The sequence below is a fragment of the Trichoplax adhaerens genome, genomic scaffold (genome assembly GCF_000150275.1).
Source record: "Trichoplax adhaerens TRIADscaffold_25 genomic scaffold, whole genome shotgun sequence".
Taxonomy (NCBI): domain Eukaryota; kingdom Metazoa; phylum Placozoa; class Uniplacotomia; order Trichoplacea; family Trichoplacidae; genus Trichoplax; species Trichoplax adhaerens.
In genome coordinates this window covers 669,754-691,858 of record NW_002060966.1, presented here as the reverse complement: position 1 = coordinate 691,858, position 22,105 = coordinate 669,754, and the positions used below count along the sequence as shown (strand labels likewise).

At 30.8% G+C, this 22,105-nt stretch overlaps 4 protein-coding genes across 4 annotated transcripts; all 4 read left to right on the top strand.

The window, feature by feature from the left end:
- Positions 1 to 498: 498 nt before the first annotated feature.
- Positions 499 to 6,688, top strand: TRIADDRAFT_61612 (uncharacterized protein; the record flags this gene model as incomplete). Its single annotated transcript, XM_002117556.1, has 11 exons — positions 499 to 1,183; positions 1,333 to 1,536; positions 2,145 to 2,234; positions 2,850 to 2,960; positions 3,746 to 3,774; positions 3,985 to 4,048; positions 4,120 to 4,179; positions 4,475 to 4,585; positions 4,740 to 4,835; positions 5,181 to 6,266; positions 6,573 to 6,688. 11 exons carry the CDS (start codon positions 499 to 501, stop codon positions 6,686 to 6,688), a joined length of 2,652 nt encoding a protein of 883 aa, XP_002117592.1.
- Positions 6,689 to 7,101: 413 nt separating this feature from the next.
- On the top strand, positions 7,102 to 9,346 carry TRIADDRAFT_61611 (uncharacterized protein; the record flags this gene model as incomplete). The annotated part of the gene is made up of 4 exons (XM_002117555.1): positions 7,102 to 7,123; positions 7,445 to 7,648; positions 8,241 to 8,318; positions 8,994 to 9,346. 4 exons carry the CDS (start codon positions 7,102 to 7,104, stop codon positions 9,344 to 9,346), a joined length of 657 nt encoding a protein of 218 aa, XP_002117591.1.
- Positions 9,347 to 15,771: 6,425 nt separating this feature from the next.
- TRIADDRAFT_32635 (uncharacterized protein) lies at positions 15,772 to 16,176 on the top strand (the record flags this gene model as incomplete). The annotated part of the gene is made up of 2 exons (XM_002117554.1): positions 15,772 to 15,892; positions 16,001 to 16,176. Coding segments are annotated over 2 exons (297 nt in total), but the record flags the coding sequence as incomplete, so codon positions are not given.
- A 1,346-nt stretch (positions 16,177 to 17,522) lies between these two features.
- Positions 17,523 to 19,663, top strand: TRIADDRAFT_61610 (uncharacterized protein; the record flags this gene model as incomplete). The annotated part of the gene is made up of 2 exons (XM_002117553.1): positions 17,523 to 19,128; positions 19,635 to 19,663. The coding sequence occupies 2 exons, from the start codon at positions 17,523 to 17,525 to the stop codon at positions 19,661 to 19,663; spliced, it is 1,635 nt and encodes a 544-aa protein (XP_002117589.1).
- Positions 19,664 to 22,105: the final 2,442 nt, after the last annotated feature.

Sequence of the window (22,105 nt, the reverse complement as noted above, 5' to 3'; positions counted from 1 at the left end):
GTCCAGAGATAGTCTGATTGCAGTTCGATAGTCCTTGGTAGTAGTAAGACGAACATAATCTTATGTAATAAAGTGAAGTTTGCAAGAAACTGTAGTTCTTGTTATATTCTTGAATTACTTTCGATTGCTATTTGAGAAAAGATAGGTAAATTCTTCTCTACCAGACGTTCTATCGTTAAATAATACCACAAAAATTAAATGCGATGCCGGACTATTTTTGCCACATTAGGGATTTATTCAAATCTAATATCTTAATTGACGTTAGTAGATTGCATATTTATGGGTTACAGAACCCATTCACTACAATCTAATAAGCTATATATGCCTGCAACGACAATGTGATGTGATACGCATTGTTAATAATTCTATCTAATCGGTAAAGCATTACTTCTAACTTAACAGAAATAGTTATAATCTTTAAACAAAAACATACCAATCTTTAATAAGGTAACAGTCAAGTTGGCCTTACTTAATGATACCATTGGCAATCTATTTTATATGCAGGGTGATTATCTTCGAGCTATAGATTGCTTTTGGCGGTCATATAGAATCAAGAAGAAAAACTTTAAAGATAATAGTTGGCACAGAATAGATTCAGCGGAATATTTAGGAAAAGCTTACTTTGCTATAGATCAATTAAAAGAAGCTAAATACTGGTTCAAAATAGTAATAAAAAAAAATAAAGATTATGAAGAATACAAAGATTATCAATTTTGGGCAAAAATTAATAACATTTTGGGTGAAATATCTCTCAGAACTAGAAAAGTCAAGCGTAAGAAAGACAGGGAAAGTGATTATAATTCTTTTAGAGGGTCAAAGTGCTTTTACAAAAGGGTTGTTAATGTCCCAGAAGATACGTATAGAAATAAAGTTGAATTGAGTAAAGCTTTCTATGGGATCGGAAAAGCACACTTAGAAAAATCCAGATTCAAAACAGCAAAGGAAAATTTTAAAAAATCCAGATTCGAAACAGTAAAGGAAAATTTAGAAAAATCCAAGGAAATTCTAAATGGAATATCAAACCATCGCCGCCTGTTGATTGCAGATATTCGAGATGAAATTGCAAAATTATATAAGAGTCTTAATAAGTTAGACGCCTCTAAGAAAGAGTACATGGAAAGTTTAAAATTTCGGAAAGAAATCTGCGATAAGCATAAAATCGATTTTGTGAGATCCTATTATAGTGAGACTAGATGGGAAAAATATATACGCAGTAGCGATAGCATTCTAGCATTAGATAGAAGCGGCTTAGTAGATATAAAGAAAAAAAGCCATATGAAGAAATGAAGACAACTTATCATAAACTACGCAAGATATATAAATTACTTTCAGGCCGTCCATATTCATTGATAAATCGCGAAAATAGTGGAAATAATGGAAATAGTTGCAATGAACAAGATATAGAAGACTTTCAGTGGTTGAAGGACGAAATTGATAAGATAGCTAAATTCATAGAGGAACCATTAAGTAGTAATAAAGGTAACGATGGGGAGACAAATGTCAGGATACTGTCTGATAATTCAAGCGATCACCCAGGTACAACATAGTTGTATTAAGAAGATAAACCAAATAATTTTTCGCACTCGATTACAAATTGTATGTTAGTTTATGCACGAGTAATAAGCTGTGTTTGACTACACTACAAAATTTCTATAAGTATTGTGTTGTTTTAAATGCCGCAAGGGCATCTGTAGCAATAGGTTACAGCTCTGATAATTGCTTAAAAATGTGTTATGACAATGAAGTTACGTATTAAAATAACTTAATTTATGTTGGTAACGGAGAATACGCTTAGATCATACACAGGTAGTTTGAATCTTGATTTACAATCAAGTGGAAATATAAGATTAGAATTTTGTACTGGATAACAAGTCTTCTAGGTTGTAATAAAACCAAAAATGATTTGAAACTCTTATTTGTGACCCAAACATGTACAATACGATGTATTCCGTGTTATTGTAGACAAGAATTGCGTGCTATCTTGGAAGCAGACGTTCATACAAATATTATTTAGTTTATTTGCAGGATATTTATCTTCCATAGAATTAATTTAGAAAGTATCACCTTTCTGCCACTTAAATTGAAAAAAATTCCGGAAAAGAATTTCATTATGATCTAACATATCCTTGATTTTTAATTAAAAGGTATTACCAGTGGAATAAACAATAAAAAGTCAAATATGAAAGATACCACGGCCAATATCTCACCTGTGAAGAACAGAAATAGTAAGACTAGTAAGTAGTAATACTAAATCGAATGCTTTAGAAGTACATAGCTGTAGTGAAGCCCCAAATGAGATTTGTATTACGACGCTTTAATTAGAAGTGCAAATTAGGAATTGATAGCGTGATAGTAAATATAGATATGGACTTGTAACTTAACTGGTAAGATGTGATTGTATTTGAAAGAGAATCATTGTGTAACTTATTGTACAGTATATAAATAGTGAATATTGCTGTAATAATTTAGATAGTCCAGAGATAGTCTGAGTGCAGTTAGATAGTCCTTGATAGTTGTGAGACGAACCTAATCTTTTGTAATAAAGTGAAGCTTACAAGAAACTGTAGTTCTTGTTATATTTTTGAGAAGACACTTAATCACAATAGCTTAAGAGCATTAACTGGCTTTTCACAGTTCTGGTCAAATATCCATATTTATTAGAAGAATATTATGACCCAACTAGAAATAATACAATTTACTTTAGATAAAAGAATTCGAGGGTATAACGAAAGTAACGATAAAGACCATTCTCAGCGGAAGTCAACTAGTAAAAAATTTATGTCATTAACTACACCTGCCGGCTAACTTATGCAATTTAAGCTTAAAAAATTAATGATTATAAATTTAAGACGATAATTACCAGAAGACGGCGACTTCCAAAACTTTTGTCCCAATTTCGCAAAAGCAGGATGTAATGCACCGAAGTATAAGCTATATCGATTTATCAGATTCTTTTTCACGTAAGTCTATTCAATGGATTTATATCCAATATGTCATTAATCCAATGTTATTTTAATAATTTTTCGTTTATTGTCTGGTAAATGCCATTTGAAATAGTTTTACGATCTACACAGCGTAAAATATCGTACGTTAAGAGAAACCTAGCCTATTGATTGGTCAAAGAGAATTGTATTTAGTGGTAACCGTTTTAATATTCCTCGAATATTTCTATATAATTTTCACTGACAGCAATAGCAAGCTTAACGCGAAATAGGCATGTCTTATCTTTATCATGATATGGTAAACTGATTGCACTTGTCTAGATTATTACGTTTTACCTATCATAATTCGTTACAAATCATAATGCTGATCTCTATAGCATAAGAGTAGTATACGGCACCTATGACGTAGCTACAATATTTGATCATGCATAGATGTTACATAAGGTAATTTGGACAGTGTAGTGTTTAAGAAAATGTTTTGGCTTTAAGCGGGGTATTTATCAAGAACACTTTGGAAAAAAGAGACAGGCTTAAGAGTGACATATAATTCAATTGTTGTGAATTTGAATTGAAATACGTGCATGCTTTCGTAAACTGGACCTGATCATAACCCGGCAACCATTTTTAGATAGACTACATGATTGTAGCATATTAGCAATTAAAATATAAGCGGTAGTACCAAATTTTATTTTTAACCCTAACCCTAATTCTAGAAATAAGTTAATTTTACTTAAGCTCACCTAATTTGATATGAAAGGGCAGCTTAAAGCTAAGTTTTATTAATCTCATTATTGATATTGAAGATTTCGAATTTGATGACAACGAAGATCAGGTTTTTATCTTCTGGTATGTTCTTCATATCCGTTGCAATGATCTAGCTTAATCATTTCAGTCGCTATGCAATATCAGTTACGGTTTCTAGGCTACGTTTCCTAACTACAGAAAAATTGTAGAATTATTAATGTACAACTCCGGCGAAATAAGAAGTTGTTAGCAAATAATGTATAGAAATTTTTCATCTTCTGATCGATTTATCTTTTAGATGAACTATTTCATTCCAGACAAGAACGCCAAACTAGCAATGTGCTTCGTGAATCAACTGCTAAGTACGTCAATTGTCAACTGTAGAGCTCGGTACTTGTTTATTAATCATCGTTTTCTATCTATAAATGGTAAGCTGTAGAAAGAGGTGAAAGAATCGCTAATGAGAAGCTATTAACCAGTAAAGTAATAACTGGTAAGTGAGTTTCAAAAATGTGAGCGGTGGGAAAATAAATGATTTTAAATGGTCTAAATATCATTTTTGCTGTGATTGAAGTTCAATGACTACGGCTAACGTTTTATTAGGCTGTTAGGTGCAAAGTTGCATTTAAATTTATGATAAAAAAATTGCAGGATTATGATCATCATAACCTTGACTACAGTTTTTGAAAGGAGTAATGTTTATTTATGCTTTACATTTGATGATTATGAAACGTAAGAAAAACTGCGAATTCGCTGAATTAAATTAAAATTATTAAAACTACCAACAGATACAGCCAGACTGTCAGAGAGTAGGAGCGAATTGGCTCCACCAAATGCAAGTAACAAGAATTTAAATGCATCTGAACCTGAAATCAACGGTTTAAACTCTATTAAAACTGGTTTGTATCGATACCTATTCATCAGTTTAATAGTTTTCCTCTACTGTAGTAATGTTAGAAGTTTACTACCGAACAACGGTAAACAAAATTGTCTTATCAAGGTTGTATAACTTTATTACGAAAGTTAATTAGCAATTTATTATCTGGTCAATAGGTCATAGCCAGAGTAAATTATCTGAGCCAAAAACTACTGCAAGGAAATTCGTTAGTATGAAAAATAGGGACGAAAGCTCTGTTTTAACCATAGCCAGTGAGTACAAAGTCAGCCTATCTCATTACAGCTTTCCATTGACTAATTTTTAGGTCTTGCAACATATCGATTTGATATGGTAACTTTTTCTTATGCGAATATGTAGCTGATATAGAATTAGCTTCGTGTCTGCTTGTTGTAATTTTGAAAAGGGTAGAAATACCATGAATAATGATAAATTGCTTAATTAAATAATTGGCTGATTAAATAATGTATGATACTGTATTATTCAATTGAAATTGGATAAACTACTAATTAAATTAAAAACTTATAACGGACAACTGCTCAGGCTTCGATTTTAATAGAAGATTTATTTCTTGACTAATACTGAAATTTCAAAATAAGGGACAGCTATTAAAGAATTTCAAGAAGCCTATGAAACAGCATTTGATGGCGGTGAATGCTTAAATAACTTTGCTAATATTATGCTCATTGGGCCAAATCACGATGGGAAATCTTTTATTTATAAATCCCTAACTAAACAGCCAGAAAGTTCTTCTAATGGGGCACCGGTGTTAATCAACTTGGATAGTATAAAACAAGCTAGTAATTCGGACGAAAAAATTATTTTTGACATACAATCTTTCATTGATAGTAAAGTACTATCAGTCATAGAAAAGCAGGGAAATATATCAAGAAATTCCGAATTGCAAAGGATATTTTTTACTGCTCTTGAAAAAGGCAACGATCAGCCTAGTGATAAAAGTAGAATAACCGTTCCAAGTAGTGATAAAGTTTCAGTTGATAACATCGATATAGGCTATCACCTTAATGATAATGATAACGAAATCACCAGAACTAACTATACTGATAATAATATTATCAGCTTACTTAAGGAAACTGCTAAACATTTATCTTCACCGTCTTTCTCGCGATGTTTCCAGAAATTCTATCAGAGGAGTAAATATTACCATGATAATCGTTTTGCTAAAATTTGGAATTTTGACAATCATTCATACTATCAACCCTTCAAATTTCAGTATAATGTTTACATTGCACCTTTTGATGTCAGTTTCAAACAGGATGAAATTGACATTGATGATTATAGTGCTGTACATTATCATAGAGCGAAGTACTCGTCAAAACAGAATTATGATATTATAGTAGAAAAGAGTGGATCACACATTAGAATTCAGTATTACTATGAAGATATAGATGAATCGAAAGAAAATGACCAGATTGCAACGGAGGAAATTTCAGAATTGCCAAGCAATGATCAATTATGCATTCATTTTAAAACGCTGTTATCGAAAATTGTGAAAGATGCTCATCCTGAGCAACAAGAAATTGACTGCGAATATTTTTTTCCCTGCCTAAAATGTGATCAATTAATACCTTGGCCTAGTAATTCTGTAGCGCAAATAATCAAATGCGCCAACACTAAATGCCGTGCCAAGAATAAATTAGCAGACATGAAAGGTTGGAATTCAGGTAATTTCGTTTATTGGTTTCCCAACTTTGATTACCGAAATCTTCAATGATAAAACCTTAATGTAGAAGAAAATTTCGCCAATGATGACGATGAACATCACTGGCGCTATAGTTATTGATTAAGGCTAAATTTGTGTGATATATACCAATCACGAAATTCCAAATTTTAGAAAAATAAGGGCTTTATTGAATCTTATACAAAGATCAACTACACACAGCTCTACTTTAGCCGAATACTACTACTAAAGACTTCTACAACGAACTAACAGAATAATCTAAAGTTGCATGCTTTTATACTTTCCGTAGCATTCGCAGCTACAATCCGTATGGCAACCTTTTACCTTATTTTACTCATAGTTAAATTATTCTTAGTAAGACTATTCTACTGCGGACCATCATTTATCCAATATGGATACGACTAGACAGTACTTACGTAGACATTATTCACACCAGCCAAAGTACAATAAATTAACCATATCCTAATATATGATTTACAGTTCTATTTTTACCTATAGCTTATTAGTAACTCAACACGTTACTGTATATAGTCATCTGTACTCTAGCATAAAGTCTCTACCACTACAGTCTATAGTTATAGCTACCAAATATCTCTTAGGATAAATATCTACCGTACATTATACTACACATGGCTAATAGTCTACAATCACAATACTAGTTACATTACAATTTGATATGTTCTGTCTTAATAAAACACTTTCGCCACGAAACATGATTAAAGATTTGAAAAAGTTGCAGGATTAGTTATAGCTATTTCGAAAGTAAATAAATTTAGTAGGCTATCAATTACTTACTGTAGACTGTGTACCGAATAATAATGAAGTGGATGTCGGATAGCGGTATGTAAGGTTGTTATGAGATAACTTAAGAAGCATTAGTACGCATACTATATTACTGTACTATATCATTCGATAATATAGTTAAGTGCCTCTATCGATTAGCAAGTTTCGAATGCTTTATCAAGGCAATTGCTGCCTAGATATTACAGGCGGAACCTAAAATAATACCTTACAACCGAAATGAACTGTGAAAGTTTTTGTAATCATTCTGTATTTTATAGTGTAGTATTGCAAGATTACTATTAAAGCTAATTAATGCTTTCCGGATAGAAAAAAATCCAATTTACAATGTCTAATTATAATTGTTATACCTTTCTATAGCATGGTTTTCGTCGCCCTTACCTAGTAAGGATATCAAATCAATACCGTCAAATCAAGCTATTACTTCCCCTGATCTATCAACAGTATCAACATGTGAAAAAGATGTTCTTAAATCATCGACTGATAGTGTGAAGAAAAAACTCAATACCTATTATCTTTCTAACAGCAATAGCACCTCCCGTAAACGAAAAACAAGTGAAATGGGTTAGTGATATAGACTGCTATGTGATTTTCTCTGGCTATTACTAATAATCTATGTGACTGTTGGTTGTTATAACGTTATACCATCAATCTGAGAAATACGATTAGATAATCGAGGAACATATATAGTAGCAGTATGTAGTGATCTTATAAATTTGGTTTTATCAATTTTATAGTTGAAGATACTAATATCATAATTTCCAACAGTTTTTGATTGCAAGATAATGGTAGGATAGAGAGAATTAAAAGTTGATGGTTGTATTATCGTTTTGAATATGGAAAAATATAAGTCGATCATTGCAAAGATTGAGGCAAATATCATAGTTCTTATTTAAACAGATAATTCGTGCATGGAATTAAAACAGTAATAAATCAAAGGTGATATTATATTGTTTGAGATACTTTATAATAATCGGCCAAGTTATAGATTAAATATGAGCCATTAATAAATATTGCACAAATTCAACTGAGTGATTAAATTAAAATATAAATTTATCCTTCTCCAGCACTAAAAGCTTATTTTTTATTGGCTTCTAGTTTCGTTTGCCTTTAAAGTTAATACTAGTTTAATATTGGTTATATTTCGGAAATATAGATGAACATGAAGGCTGCCGAGAATTAGAAAAGTGCACGGATATTAAGGAAATTTCAAATAATTCGGACAATGAGAAAAGTAATGGAGAAGAATTCTTATCAAAAAGTTCGATAGGAAGCAAGCGAAAAAGAGAGCAACGTAACAAAATTATAAAAGACCATAAAATTACAGTACTTCTATTATGTGATCAGCGAAATAGTAATTTATGGAATATAATAGCATTTCTTTACTACATTTAGCTCTAAGATCCATTCTATATACGAGTACATTATTACAGTATTCAATTAATAGTTGCACGATTGTTTGCTTAGTGATAACTTAGATCATTAATATAGTTGTGCATTGCATGATTATTATAGAGCGATGAATATTTTGAGAAAAACTGTATAAACATACGTATATATGTTCGATATATAATTATTTAGTCATTGATAGATTAATATCAGATGGTTATATCTTTTATTAATGAAATATTGTCTCACATGATATTTATACTTATATCATGGTACCCCAGATGTGTACGGATGCGTCACCATGTATAATATCCTTCTACCTGAAAATCGTGTTTGATAATTGCACGACAAATTACCGTAGATGCTTCTTACTCTAGGCGTGTATCTTCTATCGAATTATACTAGGAATACTATCAAATAAATATTTATTCTTCTATAAGTAGCTTTATATATACTTGCATGAAGTGTTGAACAAGAATATTCGGAAAGCTAAAAATATGTTCCATTGGTTATTTAATAGATGCAGTAAACAGTCCAAAGAAACGTTCACTTAGTTTTGGCATCCAGAAAGCATTAGACTTCTATCACCAAGAATTTATAAACGTTGTCCCTATTGAGGACTTGTGGACAAATTTAACATCACAGCGAATCTTAGCCACAAGCACAGTTAGTAAATGGAAATCTTTAGCAAACACAAAAGATCAAAATGATAAGCTATGGAATGTTCTTCGAGACCAACGTAGAGATAAAGATTTTTTTAAGTTTTGCTATATGTTAAAAGAACATGAACATGACGTTGAAGCTATAGTAGAATTTGGAGAAGATTTAGAAAAAATGGGTAAGAATAATGTTATTAAACCAAATTCTGATTGATATACAAGATATGCATCTAGCTTGATCTATCCCGCTATGGATGATATTTTACGTAAATTGCTTAGATAGAGACTCTCAGCTTGTTTACAAAACATACCACTACTATTAAAATTTGTAAAATTGTTTCAATTTGTTAACTAACATCTTTGAATATTTATTGACGTATTTCGTCGAATTTAATGCATTTCATTAATTAACTGACAGATTATAAATTTATTTTGATAATATAGATGTAGTAATACACCCCATATTTGATTTTACTTTTAAAAATAGATATTTTCTTGATGCTAATATTAGATGATTACTTATTACTAAGTTAGAAATTGCTACTTACTAGTATTAGGCGGCTAGCTAAACATGGTAAATAGATCTGCGTAGCTCCATACACTGTAATTGTGAAGATGTCCAGCACCTTATGATAGATATTAATTAATGAGTTTCGATATTATTAGAAGGTTGATTTGTGCTGTAAAACATCTTGATGAACTATTTAAGTAAAGTATTTATTTTGATGATTCAATCCTGATTGTAGATAAATATGTTGCTGTAAATGCATTAAAATATAATGTATAAAATATATATAAGAATTACAGAAATAAGCTTGGAGCAGAATAGGATTCAGTTCTTTTGATCTCAGGATATTTTAGATTAGAAACTTGTTCTAGTTAATTAATTATTTGCCCTACTATTGCCAAGTATGCATTGGAAGCCATCTTTAAATTTCATCTGATGAGAGTCTTATTATGTAAGAATTAGATTATAGAAGGTATAATAGTGGGAAAATCTTTGATTAAATCGAATAATTTTACGTATAAGAACAATGCTACAAAATATAATACTTACATCTGACAGATGTGTAAATAGAGTAGCTTTTAGTACGAACATTGTTAATAGATATATGCCCAAAGGCTGAATTATCAAAAAATTTTATATAACAATGTTACGGTGTTGCCTTGTCTTTAGGATAGTTTAATAAGTACGGTAGTAGCTAGTACGGAGAATATCCATATTTATAGTGCTAGGTAAGATAAGTAATGCCTTAACGTGGATATTGTTTGTGATAGTTCATTATTTTTTTGATATTGATTGTTATTGTGTGATAGATAGCAGTAAGATGATTCAAATTCTAGTTGAAGATAGTTGAATTAGACAATCTACGAGCTTATATTAAGATTAAGTATGAGTAAGAGATTCAAAATATTTTCTGATAGAAAAGCTATGTAAGGAACATCTTAGTTCGAGATGTTTCTCCTAGTAAGGTATAATAATAATACTGTTGCCATTTACAAATTAGACGGTTCCTATATAAAGGGGAACATTTGAGTTGAGCGGTGTGGTAAAAAGTTGTAGATGTATCTTTGCTAATAAAGTTTCATCTATACATTATTTTGTTGTGTGTGTTTAACATTAAGTAAAAGGGCGTTTAAGTCAGTAGTTACTTATAGACTTTTACTGTACGTTACCTTGTCGCTGGAGTGAAATTGTGACAGACAACCATAACTACCTTTCTGACGCTAGTTTTGACAGTTGTAGTTTTAGCACGAAATTGTACGGAAATTGTACGATTGTGGCGTACATTACAGTTCTTTACTGTCATATTTTAAATCCCCTTTCTCTATGCATAGGACTATGTTACTGAGTCTAATTCATTTACAATCCCAATAGACTATTAAACACCCCCTCTTTGGATCAAGCGATTGCTTCTTAGGTCATCCCTATAGAAATCTATATAAAACCTTGTAAAATAGCGTAGAAGTAAAGATGGTGACATCATGATTTGGTAGGATAAAACTTAAAGAATCTATCATTTTGTAGGTATTTTCTATAGTAAAACAATAATAGTTTCATACTTAAAGCTATGAAAGACTCCACTTTTAGTCCACCACTACAAAAACTATATTATCCGGTTTAGAATTTAACAATATTCGTTAAAACATTTTTGTTAAGAATTCTATTTGTCATGTTGTAATTTAAGCAATAGCGTATATATTAGCTGCTGTAATAATACTTCAATTATGATAGAAAATGGATCTAGTAAATTATATTTACTAGATCCATCGTCATAATTCATTTCTGATATTACTTTATCAGCTTTTATAGTAATATTTATTGAATATACCTATTGGTAATTAAAGTAAAATCAGACCTTTGATTCAATAAAAGATTGATGCTAGTATCATCGAAGCTTAAAGTGAGGGTCTATCATTACCTAATAGCCTTGCCTTGGATGTACATTAATATGGAACAGGGTTTTATAAATACTAGCATAGCATTTGATTATAAATCTCTTAGCCGAATGGCAACATCAATAGCTTATAATCCAGGTAAATTGATTTTTGGTGATTTCTATAGAATGATTGTCTAATTCAGACAGCTGCAGAATTAAGACGAAGATTTGCTGTTAAACTGCTGTATACTAAAACCTTGCAAAATTTATATTTCATATTAAAATAATTCTCTGTTTTTCAAGGAAAAAACCCATATCATATACTGATAGTTTAGGTAGCAAGGATTCTTCATTAGTTTAAATATAGTATTGGAATAATCATATTTTTAGATGAAAGGGTTAAATTTGAATTACTGTATATGATTCATTTATTTTTAAATTGCCTGGATAGAAACCGTTTTAAATATGATTGTATAGCCCAGGTAATCGATCAAGTAATTTCTATATGAAAGTAAATTATGCTTGAGCAAATTATTAAATCCATGTATAAATTACGGATCAAACATTTTAAAGTAAGCTGCAATACTCTCACAATATAGGCTAGATAGTATATTGTGAGAAGGAAGAGCTGGATCGTATGATTGTCCTTCAAAAGTAGTTGTATTACTATATCTGAATTATTAAGTATGGATTCATAATCGATCAATTTATTGAACGTAGATAAACATTGTTTGTCACATATTCCTATACTAGTAACTTGCGAGGATCTTTTTGTCCGATTTCTATTAGTCTAAAAATATGCTTGAATGACATTAGAATGATTGCATGATTTAACACACGGTTCCTTTTGTGCATCTTTCTTCTACGGTAGTTGCAATCAGAGGTAGAAGAGAGGTATTGTGTCAATAATATAGAAAAGATTGAAATTTTAATCACGTAATACCTAATAATGGACTTAAATAAATCTTGACTTGCAAAACCGGTGAAAATCCCATTGAATCATGGTCAACTCATAGACAATAGGTTCTCGTATGTACACTACAAATAAAATGTACATACTAATACAATGTAATAGTTTATTTGTTGCTGATAGCAGTACTTTTTACCGTCTAATATCAGCATATGCAATTAAAGTTCAGTAATAAACAGAAATATATCTTGAGTAAGTAGTTACATTGCAATACTGCACCGGTGCAATATGCGTATCCTTGTAAACTTTATTAAGATATCTTGTCTATAGAAGCCCCAACAAATTGATCGATAGGAAATAGTACCTGGTTGCTTATCGCTAGGTTTATCGATTAGCACTAAAGAAAAAAGGTTAACCTAATTGTTACTTGTCACGGTAGTGAATCTACCGTGATGGAAGATAACTTACTTAATTTAGACATGTATATGTATCATGTCAAGATAGTTATTAATTTGGATATGTGCATGAATTATTTATGACTTAATATAGCCGATACAAACCTGTTCCTAATACAGGTTAAATTATACTAAATATGGTATATGAATTGTCAATGGTAAATTCAATATAAATCCTGTTAATTATAAGCCAGAGAAAACATAAAGTTAATCTATAGTAATATTACTAATTCGTTGGAATAGACTAGGAATAATTTAATATATTCGCGAAGTTTTATTGGTCGAAATATATCACACATCGTAAACCGGTTTTATGGCTAGAAAAGCTATATAAATGATTGATTTTGAATATTAAATTAGACTTGCATTTTTTAGAATAAAGATATAGTTAGAAGATTCCGAAAGTGCATTTCTCAGTTATTGTTACTTATCTAGGGTAATCTAATTAGTTTAGATTAGGCAAGTTTAGTTAAGTAACATTACTAAATAGAGCTAGACTATAAACAAGCTATTATACCTATTGAACTAATTAAAAAACTAAAAGCTAAATCCGTCAAACATGGTTAAAAGAGCAAAATAACTGCGCGTTGCAATTATTGAAATATTATTTTTTTACTTATATCTAGTATTATCGTTACCATCCAAGTACGAAATCCAGTCAATTCGCGAAATGCCCAAGTACGGTAACATTATGACTGATTCTCACAATATAAATGTGATTCGGCAATGTATCTTCGTTACAGATGATACTCCGTCTTATATTTAGGATAATTTAAAGGCTATAGTCCACTTCTACTTTAATTTAGCGACCAATTATTCGTGATTATGGTATACGTGTACGATTTCCAACGCATGCGTTGACATTTTCTCTCACTGCATGCTATAAATAGCTCAATGATTACTCGAATTTCTTTTCCTTATAGATTTTGTATTATCAGTTTAATTTTCGCTGGCCAAGGCTTTAGTAGACATTTACCTAAGATCGCTATTTTTTAACAGCATCACATTACAATTTTTGCTTTAAAAGTAACTTATCACCAGTTTACAGAAAGAAGCTAAGCAAAATATTATCACTAATCCTAGTTCTTGCGGCCACACATTCTTGCAGTGCTCACTTACTAAAGAGTTATAAAGTCAGATCAAGAATATTCCAAGTTATAGAAAATTAGAAGTTAATTAGATCTAATACAAAGACTAGCTATACACAGCTCTACTCTAGCCGGATGCAACTACTGAAAGACTTCTAGAAATAACTAACTGAATAGTCTAAAGTTGCCAGCTTATATAGTATATACATTTCGTAGCAGTCACAGCCGCAATCAGCATAGCAACATTCTACCTTAATTTAATTACACATAGTCAAATTATTATTAGTAACAACATTTTAAGGAGGATCATCCATCATTAATTCGATATGGAAACGACTGCAGTATTTCTGTAGATATTATTCTTAGCAGTCAAAGTTCGGTAAACTAAGCATATCCTAATTTATGAATTACAGTTCTATTTTTACCTTCAGCCTTAATAGTAACTCAACACCTTATTATATATAGTCATAACTCAACACCTTACTATATATAGTCACCGGTACTGTAGTATAGAATTTGCCATTACAGTCCATAGTAGCAAGCTACCAAATACGTCTTAAGATAAATATAGAAAGTTGCGCTTCCGTACATCTTACTAAATATAGCTAAAAGCTTACAATCACAATACCAAGTTTCGTTACATAAGGTATCTCAACATTAAAGCAGAGTACAATTCATTCATGTGATATCATGACTTGTAGCTATCAAATTGCCATGACAGTTTGCCTGATACCTATTAATAGACGAAATTGGTATACAGACTTTCTTGAAATATCCTAATTTTATGATAGCATATAATTGAAATTACATCGGAGCAAAAGCTACGCTAATACATGCTGTTACGAGTCTTCAATGCAAATCGATGTTGACGAACAAAGGAAGTCTAGTTCTCGATAAACTTTTCCTCTGAGGCTTTCATGCTATAGTTTTAAGTTCTGTGAAACGCATATTCCAACTCCAAATCTGATCCGAAAATTCAAAAAAATTCAAAAAAATTCAAAAAAAGATTTGTCTTTTATCTTTATAATAGCTATGCTACTCTTACATCTATGCATCCCTGCGGTATCTAGCGATGGGAATAAGCAGCTATGATATATATGTACGGTTATTGAAGAATAGAATAATTTATGTAGAGTACTTAGATGAATATATTTTAGTATTTTCCCAGTAAATTTTATTAATATATCGGTAGAATACGAAGGTATCAAAAATTACTTCGAATAAAGTCTAAAAAAGAGAGAACCATGTTTGAGAGACTGTAATAATTTTATGTTGTTACTTGGTAATATTTTGATAAGGAGTTTCTGATATTATTAATACTTAATTTAAGCAAATTAATCTTGCTAAAAAATTTAGTCAACCATAATATTCTGTAAAGTGAATAGCAGCAGCTTTATAACTAGCTAGGATCACTAATATATAGTTATACAAATGACATTGCAACAGCAGTAGGCTATGCTACCATTGATATGAAACATGCAGTTTTAATTACTGCTTTTAAATTTGTAGGATCAAGTTATAATAGATGAAAAGCATCCGTCATATTTTATTATCCGACAGGAAATGCGTCAAAAGGCTTATAACTGAAGATTAGGTAGAAGATTTGTCGATTTTATCGAAACTGTCCTGTTAACTTTCTAATTTAAATACAAATATTTTTTGCTCATATTATTTTCTGGTAATATTAATAAATTTAAATTTGTTAGTATCTACATAGAGAACAGAGTAATGTTGCACGCCCACATTTAATAGGATTTACAACATAAGGATAGTCCTGCTAAATTGTTGGCATCAACTATTAGAAGCAATACTATGGTAAAATTTTCATTGGTAAGCCACTTCAGGAATTTAAAGTCATTTTTGACTCTAGTTCGGCTGATTTATGGATACCGTCGTATTATGCAAGAACCATGCAGTATGCAGTAAGTTAGCAAAGTTTATTTTTCAAACGATGATAATTTCTTAAAGAAATAATTCTTTATTACATCTCTTTTGCTGCTGCTTGCAATAATTTATGATGAATTATAATCTTAGAGAGACACACTAAATATAATTGCGCCAAATCGAGCACTTATGTGCCTAATGGTAAGTCCTGGAGTATTCAATTCATTGGTAACGATTTCAGTAGTCTTCAAAGTGAAGATACTGTTACTGTAAGTTTGAATCATGTTAATACTAGTATTAAATTGGTTTCTGTGAAGCAACTCTAAATAAGCTAAGATTAAGATTGTGTAAGTGTCTTTTTGTAGAAGACGATTGTGGTACGTATTATAAAAATTCTATTGAGACATTTATATTAAGATTTCGAATATACTGTATAGTCAATAGATTTCGCTGAGTGTAAGAATAATAAGAGATCTGTATTTTGACGCTTCAAATGATAGAATAAATTGTGGACAGAACGCGATAATAAATTTAAATCTGATTTTGTGACTCACAGTATAGCAAATTTTTAAAATGATAACGCTTTGTATAACTTCCGCGTCTAATAATTACCGTTAATAATGGCCTATGCAGATTCTTTTTAAATACATAATACAATATCCGTTGCTAAGCAACGGCACAATGTGTAGTACGCTATTTACTCTTTATCACCGAAAGTACCTAATACAAGAATATTATCTTGTGATTAATCCTCCTACTGTTAACTACAATTACTTATTTTACATATTGTTGATTAAGATATAAAATAAAAGCTTTTTTCCGTAGTGGGCTGAGTTCGATAAGCGTTAGTTCATGGTTAGTATATTAATTTAAAAGTCTAGATGCATGTAGATTATTTCTTCGCAGTGAGCTGGGTTCGATAACCTGCGTTAACACAAGATTAAGTGCAAGAATGGCTGTCTAATCCATACAAGTTTAGCAACTGTTAGATGTAAATAAGGCTTTTTTATAAGTGCAGTGAATATGGTGTTTTGCTTGCCGTGCTAAGTAGCAGATGATAATAGGTCAATGAAGTGGTAAGGAACATAAGCCATTCTGCATATACAGCATATACAATCATATAATAACAAAATTATAAACAAAATTATCGTCACTATTTCAAATAAAAACACTGCATTATGTTGATAGATTAACTGAATTTAAGATATGCTATAGGAATATGCACTTATATTACGATAAAAATTGTTACGTCTATTTTGGTTTACTGCAGTACAAATATATTTCCCGTCAGTTTTCGATACTACGCTGTACAATAGTAGGAGGAATTTTAAACTCAACGACTTTTTTCTATGCTTAAAAGTCTTAAATTTAAAATTTTGCATGTCTTTGTTTACCGCTTTATTACCAAAATGAATTAATGGCTGCTTTTCTAATTTTAATTTTATAGACTGTTACTAAGCTTATACTAGTGCAGTTGAATTTTTCGTCATAGCAAGGCCCTTCCTAGACAAAATTATTATTTCTGTAAAAGCAAATTGGCAGAGGTTATACTGAATTTCAATCTATTTTGTTCGATAAATACGTTAGATATTGCTTTACAATCACACTTATAATTAATTTTCACTAATTGATACAAGAAGAAGACACACTACCTTGAGGAGATTTGGTAAACATGGACGATATGCTATCAAATGAACAATTACTAACATCTAAACTTGATCAAGCTGAGCTTTGCTATGATAATGGGAGCTATAATGATGCAATAACTAGTTATGATCAGGCGAACAAGCAGATTCAGGAAAAATTCATGTACGATTACCTAGATGACAAAGATTATATCAGACTTACTTGCAGAAGTTGGATTGGTTTAATGAAGTCTAAATTTCAGCTGCATCTACTTGATGAAGCTAAGAAAGATTTTTCTGAAAAAATATCACATTTCCTAAATAAATCTCCAAGTTCTCTACTAGCTGAAGCTTATTATATAATGGGCAATGTTTATATAAAAAATGGAGAGTATAATAGTGCTTTCGATCATTTTAAAGCTGCAATTCAATTTTTAAATTCAAATGAAGAAGATGATTTGTTAACTTTGGCTCAATATGGTAAAGCTAGTATCTATATGTTGCGGAAAGAATTTGAAAATGCTCGATCTGTTTTTCTGAAGTTGTTAGCAAAACAATTACGAATCATACAAAATAGTATTGAGAAAACGGCTAAACGTGTTACACTTCTAGACTTGTCCGATAATGAATTACTACTAAGTGAAAGTTATGCCAATCGCATTTTGCAAAAACTCAATTCTTCGTTATCTGCAAAAATGAAAAAGACTGTTAAGTTTGCTTTACTTTACGATACCATTGGCAAGGTATTTTATATGCAGGGTGATTATCTAGGAGCTATAAACTACTTCATGAAGTCATATAATATCAAAAAGAATAGATTCAAAGAAAACAGTTGGCATAGAGCAGATTCGGTGGAATATTTAGGAAATGCATACTTTGCTTCAGATCAATTAGATAATGCTAAGAAATATTTCAAAATAATACAAAAAATCATAAAGAATACAGGATTCGTAGATTATCAATTACAAGCGAAAATTAACAACATTTTGGGTGAAATTTGTTTCAGAACTAGAAAAACTACGCTTAGAAATGACAAGAAAGATCCTTTAAAGGAGTCAATAAAATATTTCGAAGAAGCTGTCAAATTTGCCAAAGATAAGAAAGGAGATAAAATTGAATTGAGTAAAGCCTATTACGGGATTGGAAAAGCAAAATTAGGAAGTTCGCAATTTGAAGCAGCAAAGAAACATTTGGAAGCGTCCATGAAAATTCTAAAGGGAATATCAAGCCATCACCGCCTGTTGATTGCAGATATTCGAGATCAAATTGCAGAGTTGTATTGGCTTCGTCAAGAAATTGATACCTCTATAAAGGAGTACAAGGAAAGTTTACAGTTTAGGAAAGATATCTGTGATGAATATGATATCGATTTCGTGAGATCCTATTACAGTGAGACAAGATGGGAAAAATATATATCCAGGAATGATAGAATTTTAATAGACTTAAACAAGAAAAAGCTATGCAATGAAATAGATGAAGTTTATGCTAAACTTAACAAGATGTATAACTTATTTTCCAATCATACAAAATCATTTGAGAATCACCAAACCGCTGCACATCACCAAAAATGTTTAAAAGGACAAAATATGGAAAATTTTAAATGGCTGAATGACGAAATTGATAAGATAGACGCAGCTAAGAAAAGATCATTAGGTAATGATAACGCGAATATTACAAATATAAATACCTATATTCCGTCAAATAATTCATATGACCAACCAGGTGCGAGTTATTCGTATTAATAAGATTAGCCTAATGATTTATGACATCAATCAGAAACTAGATTTAAAATTTTTAACTTCGAAAAAATAATTATCACAGATTAATAACGAATATTAAGAGATGAAGACGTACGATAGTAAAAGAACGAATCATATTTTAGAACAATCGTATTTTAGTTATGAGAAAATCAGTGATTGTAGTGTATAAAGCTTTTATGAGGAATATCTTTGAAAATCAAGAGTCTACTGTATCGTATATTATGGATATTTCAATACGAATTACAAAATGTTTAGAAGAGCGATTTCAGGATCATACAAAATTTCAGAAAAATCCAAGAATAAGCACTACGATAGTTATTAGTAGAAGGATACTTCTAAAAGTATTATCGAAGTACAGGATGTAAGATTTTAATACGAAATATTATGTCAATTCATCAGAGCCAAATCCACATAAATCTATTCATTGATAATATAGTATAAATCATTCGTGATTCAATCAATCCAATTTTTAAACTTTCATTCGCATTTTATTGGTAATAGAATAAATTTTTGCATAGGAGTAATAATTACTGTAATGAATGAGTATTTTTTGTAACTAATCACTGCTTTGAATTCAACTTGAGCTAAAACATAGAAAAGATGATAGTTTATTATGTGCTGATTCAGTCCTGATTATGGAGGGAAGCGTGCGGAGGGATATCCTGAGTCAGCGACAGATTAATTTCTTCACGGGGTATGCGAGCAAATGTTTTCTTTATTTTCCTTCAACTCACAACGAGCGCAAGAATCTATCTACTATGTTTCTCTCATAATCTCGTTGAGAAAAAACTCTCCTTAAATACTAAAAACCATTGGTACCAATACCGATACCTTTATTTTAACCTTTAACAATTGTAACATTCTTGCAATACCGTATCACGAATACCTCTTATAACTACCTTATAAACTTTCCAGTAACATCATTGATACGTTATCGTACTTTCAAGATAACTTGCTAAACGAACTTGAGCATTTCTGTAGGTATCAATCTTTAACAACAATATTATCTGTCAGCAGTTATCTCGCAGTCGCGACATATTATAACTTTAACAGCACACTTGCAAATCAACTAAAAGAATTACTAAAAGGGTAGAGAAACTCTTTAAGTCAATCACGCCGTCAAAAAGTGATTCTCTCGTGATATAATTAACATTCTACAGATCATATCAATTCCTTACCGTTCGACAGTATACACCACTTAACTAAATATCACTAACACAGGTTTCCATGCTTAAAGTAGAGCTCAGATCGAAATATTCGGATTCCCGTCGTAATTGATGATGAAGTAATATAGTTTTTTGAAATTTTTTTTTGGGCTATACAAGTTTAAGACTTTATCATAGTTTAAAACATGATCTATAGAACATTGAATTACACTGGCATACACTGCACAGTATAGACTGAAACAACATACTCAGTAAATCGAGTACGCGAAATATCACATTAGAGGAAATGTGTTATTAATAAAAACCGAATTAATTTGGCTAAATTACAGTTTTTTTAACAATTAATAATTACAATGTTTATACTCTCTAGTATCCATGTATAATAACCCCAATTAAGTACTTACAATTGGATTCATAATTTAGGAAGAGGCAAATGAAATGTACTGTAAGTAAGCTAAATCAGTTAAATTAAAAAAATTGCGATGCTTACATAATTTTATTAGAATGCAAATCTTCTAGAAGAATTCTGAAAATTAACTTTCATTACATTTGTAATTCATCCTATCGTTACTAGTATGGTAAGGTTGCTTTGAAACTGTCACAAAGAGTCTTAAGAAGTAACACCACTAATCAATATACTATTTGATAATTACCTATATCAATTAGCAATTGTCTAAGACTTCATCACAACAATTCGTGCCGAGTCTCTATAGCTAAGACCGAGTGGGCGATAGTAAAATTCTAACCAGAATATAAAATTTTCTGCAATGGGTTTATAAGTGTTGTGCGGCATGAATCATATTTTATATTGCAACCATCTACTATTTCTAGAATGACCTACTTCACGCTGAATAATTGATTAATTAGTTTTTTTTTATGTCTTTTCATAGCATTACATCTACCATTTTTATTAACATAGAGGAAATATGTTTTCTTCTAAAGATTTAAAGAAATAGTAATTCTAATCTGCCGGTAGTATCGACATGCCACGAAGAAGTTATTATAGCTTCATTGATCCACAATGACATGATGCACCCAATATTCGTCTCAGCAGGAATGAATATAGTGCATCTTGTATATACAATAGATAAGTGAAAATTGTTAGTAATAGTGATAGTGGGCTGTTACTAGAAAAAATGTTTAGGCTATTAGTGGTGATTGGAGGACTCGCAGTTATAATGATAATTAGGTCTTCAAATAGTTCAGAATCATGACAGCAAAGGTAGGTACTTATGCTCTTCAGTAGAATAGTCAATTCGTTTATGAAGCGGAGAAAATGAGGAATCGAAGCTCTTGCCAAATATGTCTTTTGAGATAATTTGAAACGTTAATTTACAGATTAAATCAAGTTCATGGTTTTATTAAAATAGATTTCAAAAATAATCTTTGAGCATTATACTGGCTCGTATATACGTTTTAATGAGAAATTAATTTGATAAATCGTAAATTATAATACAGTATGAGCCATTGATTAAAATCTCTAGAATCCACAAGTTGTACATGTACAACTTTCAACACTTTAGCAAAGCAATCCTACGGAGTCTTCCAATGAGATTGCAAAATCGCAGTTAAATTTGATATTATTACCTAGCAGTAAATAAACAAAAGTATTTCTGATCCGTAGAGTTTGACAATTGATTGAGAATTGTTGTATGCTATTTTGATGTCGTTGAATTCTAACAACGTTCATGTAAGCATACTAAC